Source organism: Suricata suricatta, chromosome 3 (genome assembly GCF_006229205.1).
Source record: "Suricata suricatta isolate VVHF042 chromosome 3, meerkat_22Aug2017_6uvM2_HiC, whole genome shotgun sequence".
NCBI lineage: Eukaryota > Metazoa > Chordata > Mammalia > Carnivora > Herpestidae > Suricata > Suricata suricatta.
The window spans coordinates 147862179-147870088 of record NC_043702.1 but is presented as its reverse complement, the minus strand read 5'-3'; the positions used below and the strand labels follow the sequence as shown (position 1 = coordinate 147870088).

Genomic DNA, 7910 nt, shown 5'->3' with positions numbered 1-7910 from the left:
TGACTGTGCCCCAACTCTGTACTGTACTGAGGGTGCTGATGCCCACTCTGGCCCCAGGGAAGGCTCTAGAAACTTAGGTTCCCTGCCATGCCATCCCGAGTTGACCACATAACAAGTTCATGTCTGCAGAAAGTCCAGTGCAAGGGAAAGCCTCAGGCTTGAGTAGAGGGCTCCCCACTGACCCAGTTGACCAGGCCAAGAAAACTAGACCTTAGCCAGGGTCCGCTCCTGACCATTCTTGCTGCCTGGAGTCATTGGCCAGAGCTGCTTTCAGGGGTGACAGGGCAGAGTGGAGCCCAGGGCCCTGGGATGGCTATATTAGGCATGTTCAGGGGATGCTCATTCCATGACTCTTTCTAACTGCGGGCTTGGGGCCAGCTCCCCACAGCAGTCACAAGCCCAGGAAGGCAGCCATCTCTGAGCAGGCAGAGAAGTGAATGACCATTTGAGGAGCAGCACCCCCACCCATGTGCCCAGTCACCCACCTCCCAGCCCTCTGCTCTAGCTTCAGGCTAGTCTCCTGACCTAGCAGTGCCCCCATGCCCTGCATCAGGTGTACATCAAAAGCATCCTTCTGATTTGAGTGACTTCAAGATGCCAGCACCCCTCAGCACCGTGGGACTGCCCTCTTGGATCTAGATCACTGGTAGTTTTTCTGTCTCCAGGATGTGCCTTGACAGCTGGGAGCACGGCAGTTTCACCGTCTTTGGGGGGAAGGAGGGGGTGTCCCTTTAGGAAGGAGGATTGCCGTGCTAGGTCTGACCAAAATCAGGCAGCCTAGTTGTGGCCGCAAACCACTTGGATTCCAGGTTCCACTCTGCTCCCCTTCCCCTCCACCCGCTCACCTGTCTGCCCCAACAACTGAAACAAGGGCTGGGCCCAGGAGAGGAGAGACAGACACCTGCTGCCTAATGGACCTCAAAAGGTGTCTGTGGTTGCTAGGCCTTAGCAAGATGCTTCAGGTGCTCTTTCAATTCTGTGAGGTGGATACCAATATGATTTCCATTTTGCAGCCAGGTTCAGTCCAGAGACGTTAACTTACAGGTCCATGGTCACACAGCTAATAAAAAGTGAGCTCAGGTCGATTTCCCTCTCCTAGAGAGAACTGCTCTGATAACAGGTCCCTCTCGTCCCCTTACTGAAACGCGACTGGTCACTGTGCCTCAGGAAAGCACTGAAAACCTAACCAGACGGAAACGACGCATCTTCAAATCTTAAGGTTCCAAAAGAAACTGTCACCTCAGGAAGACCTTTCTACCAAACTTAAAACAAGATTTAGCCAGACTAAAACACACAGACACACATGCACGCACGCACGCACGCACTTTCTGTCCACACACAAACAAGAAGTTAGCGCCGCTCTCTTCCTAGGCTCTTGGGACGGCGGGGGCTGGTGAGGTATTTGTTCCTCTGGTGCCTTAGACCCCGATGCAGGAGCGTAGTGCCATCTGCCGGCAGGCCGCGTCCCGGGTTCTCCCGCTGCGCTGGAGGGAGGGAAGGTGGGTAGACAGGACGCAGCGCCGGGTCTGGGGCCTGGGGGGCGCCTTCCCGCCGCCTGGGAGGGGCAGGGGAGCGCCTGGCACTGAGCGGCCATGTGTGCTTATGGAGCGGTGAATGTGAGAAGCCGGCCACTCTCTGGGGCCGCGTTTCCGCCGAGCCGTGCACCCACCGCCGCCCACCTGCCCCATCCGCCTCCGCTGGCGCCCGTCTCCTAGGTTTCTCTCCATGAAACCCAGGATGCAAGAGCGGGACAGGATCTATCCTTGTCCCTCGCCAGCCTTATACAGGGAAGAAAATGAGAGTCAAAGCAGCAAATGACTTGAACAAGTTGATGCATCCGTATTCAAACCCACGGCTCTAGCCGCCAGGTCCATCCTACCCACCTGGGCCAAGGGGCTTCCCTCCGCGATGTCCTCCGCGCTGCCTCCCCCCGCTGACCCCATCGTTTCCAGGGGACACATTTTGTGTCTCCCGCCAGGCAATGCGTCAGCGCATCCGGCTACCCGGCCACTGGGTCCGCCCACACCCACGGTTGCACTGTCTTCCCAACCCGCGGCCCCGCCTTCGCAAGCCTCGGACCCAGCCCCTGGCGCTGGCCGTGGGCGGGACAGCGGGGGCTGGGGACTGCTGAGATACCCCACTTTCTGTCGCAGGAGTTCCACAAGCGGGTGAGCAAAGGGCTCCAGCCTCAGGTGCTGTGAGTTGGGACCGTGGCCACTCATGCAGCCTTCTTTAAGAGGCATTGGATCTGGACACGGGTCACCCACCTAGTGTGGCTTCTGGATCACCACGATCACCAAGCCTGGAGTGCCATGTGCTGCCTACCCCGTGGCGCCCACCCGCCGCTCCCCCCTCCTCTGCAGACTGGTCTCAAAGTCTGAGGCCCAGCTAGGGCTTGTGCCACCTGTGGTGTGGGGGGTGGGCTACTGGCCTGGGAGTCTAGGCCTGGTGAGTCTCCCCCCACCTCTTCAGGCGTCCCTCGTCCCTGCCCAGTGCTCTACCTGCTCCCCGCTGGGCCATGCAGCTTCTCTAGGCCTCTAACTCCTCTGCCTTTATCTCACCGACCCTCCTTCCTCCTTGCCTGAGGTGTCCACTTTCCCAGCTGCCTCCATTCTATACCTCTTCCTCCCCTCCAAGCTCCCTTTCCTTGTTCATCTGTCCTTCCTCAGGCCCCCATTGAATTCTCATTCACCTCTGACCCAGCTCTCTCCCTGCATCTGAACCCTTGCCTTCCCTCTTTGAGCTCAGCCTCCCCTCTCCCCTGCCTGTAAAGGTGGCCAAGAAACAGGTGCCCTGGTTTGCATGTAGAGTGCTCTCCAACTGTGCCTGCTCCCCTTAGGGTCCTCAGTGTGCCCTCACAGCCCAGCAGGACCCCATTTACACCGTTGGAGACCCCAGTCCTGGAGGGTCACTGCTCCTCCCGCCCTGCATGTTGCTCCCCTTGTAGGGTGCCTGCCTGGTTTCCAGGGGTGCTGAACAAAGCGATGGGAGGGACAGCTCTGTGCTCCTGCTGGCCCCAGGCCCCTGGGGATGCAGATGAGATGGGGTCATACATGTAGAGCTCTGGGAGAGGTGCCGGGGCTTCCCTATTTACAGAACTAGAGAATGTGAGAGGGGCCTCCTCTCTGCTTGGGGCATGTGAAAGCCCCCTTCTGCCATAGTTATCCTCTTCCTTAGAATTCTCAGTGCTTTGCAGTTAATTGACTGGAAATGTTGGGGAGGGGAGATTCTACCCTTCTGGGAGGCAGCTATGCCTGGGATAAAACTGCCTTCCTCCCGAGACGACAAAGCAATTTTTAATTGGCCCCAGATTGTGGACTTGAGGATAATTAATTCTGACTGGCATGGCTGTGCATTCATTTACACCTCTTTTCTTAGGGAAACTCAGAATCCTTGTCCTGCCAATCTCCTCCACCTCTCAGCTTGGGGGTGGTGGGTGGGGGGTAGAGAGACTGGGAGAGAGAGAGGAGATGGAGTTCCAAACCTTGATGACCCTCTCTCCTAAAGTGTGAATGAAGGCAGAATTTGCAGACTGGAAGCCAGGATACTCTGCGACCCCAGCTCCCACCTCTCTTCCCCATCCTCAGAGAGAGTGGATTTGCAGCTGTGGCCCCAGTTCTGTCTCCACCAGCATTAGCTTTCTCTTTCTGTCTTGGTCAGTTCCTGGGGAGGACTCTTGGACCCCCCTGAAGATTTCCTGCTGGCCCAGGAGCTCCCCACCTCCAGCCTGGGTGACAAGAGCCTCCCTGACATTATACGGGCGCCAGAGGGCATGGTTAGCACAAAGGCCATATGCAGAACCCAGCAGGGCTGCAGGGCTGGAGGGCCTTGGAGGGTGAGGGAAGGGGGGTGCTGAGCATATGGGTGTTGGGGGAAAGGAGACGCTTGGTTGGTGGTGGTGTTGCCAAGCTGAGCTGGCACTTTTCCCACTTGAATTAAAAACTATAAAATTTCCTTCCCTGGATCTGTCACCAGACAAGTCCTGAGAGCACAAGGACCAGGTCCTCAGGGAATAAGGCAAGGGATAAGGGTCTAGCTAGATGTATACACATCTCCAAGGGTGGGGTCGTCCACCTGGCTCAACGGGGGACGTAATGTCTTTGGGTCCCCTGATGGTCCAAGGCAGCTGACAGAAACAGCAGCTGACAGAAACACCTTGCACCAGCCTCTTGGGTGGCCCAGCCTCTCCACTTGGCCTCTAGTCCTAGAACCTCTCAGACCAGGAAGGATGGGGGGGGTCACAGTTTCATGTACATAATTTACCCTGAGGCATTATCCCCATTGTGTAGCTGAGAAAACTGGGACTTGGAGACCTTCTGAGACACACTCAAGGTCAGCAGTGGCAGGGCCCACATGTGAAGCTAAGTCCTGGAAACGGGGAAGGTGCCTTTGTACAATTTGCAGCGCCTTATAGGTCACAGGCTCCTGACCCCTAGTGGGGAATCCCTGTAATGCAAATGAGCACCCCCCCCATCCCCACTGTGGCAAGACCCACCTCACTAGCTTGGGAACCAGCTCAAGGAGCCCTCAGCCTGGGGTGGTTCTGCTTGTGGAAGGGGGGCAAGCGTGGTGCTGGGTTCCAGCCCTGGTGCCTCCACCCCGCTCCACCCCTCCCCTGCTGCTTGGAAAAGGTGGGACCAGCAGCACTCAAGGCCCAGCTGAAGGCAGAGCTCCTCCTGGAAGGTGTGGATGGGCCCAATGAGGCAAACCGACATAAGTTACAGCTTTGCAGCTTTAATCCAGCAGGTTGGAGCCCTGGCCAGGGGGCAGCCAGGAGCAGGGCTTCTGCACATGGCTGATGGAGCCCACTCCCCACCCCGCCCCGGCCCACAGTGAGCGAACAGGACGGGCCCCAGCCTCCCCAGCTGGGATCCTGAGAGTAGAGGGACTCTGAGAAAGCAGGGGCTTTGACCCAGGCTTTCATGTCCTTCTCTTGCCCCAGGTAAAAATAGTGCCCCCATCCGAAGCCCTCCCCACCCACCCCTAGCACATGGCCAAGTTCCAGCTCAGCTCCTGGTCTACTTCCCTGGGGCTCCATCACCAGTAGGACCCAGGGCTTGGCTTTTTCTGGGGCCTGGTGAGTAGAGGCCCCCTGCCCACCCCCAGGGCCAGATGCAGATACAGGGGAGGGGCATTATTGAAGGGGCAGCAGAGACACAGCTGGTTCCTCAGGCTCCTGGGTAGGAGGGCTGTGGCGGCATATAGGGGGGAGGAGCTGAAAACCAAGGAGACAGGATGAGGTCAGGAGTGGCACAGGGAGGATGTGAAGTGACCCCAAAATCCCAGAGGCATGAAGGATCCATGCAGAAGAGGTAGCCTGGATGTTTCCAGCTGAGGTACACGTCCGGGAGAAGGACTGAGGGGGAGACAGGGGCAGGGGCGGTCCCAGCACAGGGGCAGGGGGCAGGCAGGAACAAGTGGCTCCGGACTGCTCACTTACCTGCAGGGTTGTAGATAGGGGGCCCAGCCGGGTAGAGTGGATACTGGGGAGGACCACTAGGAGGGTACATGTAGCCAGGCTGTGGGGGTGCGGGGCCAGCTTTGGGGTCCTGGGGGTATGGGTACACTGGCTGCACTGGGATGCCTGTCATTGGAATCTCCTGGCCTAGGTGGGGGACAAGGACCAGCATTCAGAGCTCCACCTCCATGGGAGGAAGCCTCCTCCTCCGGTCCAGGAAACCAAGTAAGCACCCCTGGACCCCTGCTCCCTGTTCTGGAAAGGCTCCAGGCTGGCCACCTGCTGCCTCTGCCTGCCAGACATTGCTTGGCAGAGTAGAACAGGGAGCTGTGCACGTGGTCCCAGTGGGTCAATCTGTGTTTAACAGATTTGCTCCCCTCAGCAGGTTTCAGAGGCCTTGCAAACCAGAGAACACAGACTGGGGAATGTCCCACTTAGGCAAGGTGGGGGCAGCTCCCGGGGCTGGTATCTTGTAATCTAGCAGAGCTGCCACCAAGGGGGTCCTCCCCTAGGCCCTCCCTCCCACACCAATTCCCCATGCGGGGGTCACGGTTCCCATGTCCATCAGGTGTGGGTGGATAGGCAGTCACGTGCCAGCGCTCAGGCACACGTTCCATTGTACACTGGAGCACGCCCAGCGAATGCTCACCGCCATAGACAGACCCCAGTTCCTGTGCTTTCCCAGAGTCATGTGCATGCATGTACCCACTGCACACACACCACTGCTGACAGACGGTGTGCCGCACACAGATGAATACTCACACGCACGCACGGACGTGTCCGTGCAGTCCGATTTCACATACACAGACAGCCCTGGCACGTTATTTCAGTGGTTACACGCTGGCGGGTGGGTGTACACAAACGCACACACTACTATGCAATTCACACATCCGTGAACTCTCTGCGGCCCATCATTTCGTTCAGCTCTGCTTAGCCTATCTCAGGTTCGTCTTGCCCAGCGCTGTACGTACCTTCAAATGGGCTCTGCAGATGCTGGCGCCGGCGGTACAGGTAGCAGCAGGAACAGAGGAAGCAGCAGATGGTGGTGGCAACCACAGCCACAAAGAGGATTACAGCGGAGGCGATGCCTGCTATGGTCTTGGGACTTGAGACAAAGAACAGGTCCCCTCACCTTCCAACACTCATAGGAGGGAGTCCTCATTATGGTGACCATAAAACTGTGCTCCAACTCCTGGCCAGCAGGGGGCCACAGCAAGCTGAGATTTGGGGTTCCTTGAGGGGCTCTGCCCAGTCCCTGTGGAGGAGATCTTAGGGGACCTCCGTTTCCCAGAAGGCCATGCTGCCTGGCTGGCTAGTGTGAGGCATGCCGGGAGTTGTAGTGCGCACCCCACTTCATCACTCCTACATCTACAACTCAATTGGTTAGACTTGGAACATGTTAGCCCTAAAAGGCACCTTAGAAATAATCTAGAGCCCTTTGTTTTCAGCCCTCCCCCATCACAGCCTCCTTACACCTTATGTATATTAGCAGTCCCTTCAGGAAGAAGTTTGAAAACCAGTAATTTTGGCAACCCTGTCATTTTATGAAGAGGAAATAGTGACCCATGAGAGGATGAGTCTTCCCCGAGAGCACACGCCTGAGGGCTAGACCTGGGAATCAAACTCAAGTTTCCTGCCTTCTTTCCGCACCCCGGTCTGGGTGCTGACCCTGTACACACCCTCTACCAAGCCCCAGACAGTGACTAAGGTGCCTTTCCTGGACCTCCCGGGCCCCAGCACTAACACCCAGCTTTGTCCCCAAGCTGAGTCCTGGGCTTGGGCTAAAGGCTGTGGAGGTGGACACGGAGAGGGGCAGGAAGCAGTCCGGGAGCAGGGGAGGGGAGGCCCAGGCAGGCCTCCTGAGAGGAGGGCGGAGGGGATGCGGGGTGGAGGCGGGAGCCCACCTGAAGGCCAGGCAGTGCTTCTGCTGCCTCTCGGTGATGAGCAAGGTCAGGTCTCTGCAGCAGTACCGATGGTAGCAGGTCCCGCAGCAGAAGGTGAACTCGCAGTTAAAGCCTGGATGCCAGGAGCCATTCCGGTCCAGGTACCACAGGCAGTCCTCGCCGGCCAGCGCTGCGGGCAGGTGGGGGGTAGGGGGGGATTGCCACCGGGCCAGCTTTCCGTCCGTCTGCCCTTAGCCCCGCTCCCCGAGGCTCCCAGAGGCTCCCAGCCCGCCGGCTCCCGGGATGCGGGAGCTGCCCCCGGTCGCCACCCTGAGGCGCTCCGCCCCTGAGCCCCAGCGACCTCTCGACGGAGCTGACCCCGCGCTCCGGGTCATCTGCCCAGGGCTCAGCCTCCCCGGCCGTGTCTCCTCCCCCTCCCAGCGCACCGGCAGCACCCAGGGGAGCCCCGCGCCCACCCCGCCGCCCTCCCCCTTACCCAGGGGAGCCCCCAGCACCAGGAGGGCGGCCGCGGCTAGCGGCGCGGCCCCGCAGAGCCCCCGGGGCCGCAT

The 7910-nt window shown here is 58.8% G+C and overlaps 1 protein-coding gene across 1 annotated transcript; it reads right to left on the bottom strand.

Annotated features, from left to right (window-relative positions):
- Positions 1-4714: 4714 nt before the first annotated feature.
- SHISA4 (shisa family member 4) lies at positions 4715-7910 on the bottom strand. Its single transcript, XM_029933147.1, has 5 exons — positions 7838-7910; positions 7363-7531; positions 6430-6563; positions 5441-5605; positions 4715-5215 (listed from the first exon to the last, which is right to left on the bottom strand). The coding sequence occupies exons 1-5, from the start codon at positions 7908-7910 to the stop codon at positions 5169-5171; spliced, it is 588 nt and encodes a 195-aa protein (XP_029789007.1). The 3' UTR covers positions 4715-5168.

Bases quoted from the DNA above. Each gene is read 5' to 3' on its own strand.
- SHISA4 (XM_029933147.1), bottom strand. From the start codon at position 7,910: ATGCGGCCCCGGGGGCTCTGCGGGGCCGCGCCGCTAGCCGCGGCCGCC. The intron at 7,532-7,837 runs GTAAGGGGGAGG...ACCTGCCCGCAG, and splicing joins GGTGCTGGGGGCTCCCCTGG to CGCTGGCCGGCGAGGACTGC. The intron at 5,216-5,440 runs GTAAGTGAGCAG...CTTGGTTTTCAG, and splicing joins CCCTATCTACAACCCTGCAG to CTCCTCCCCCCTATATGCCG.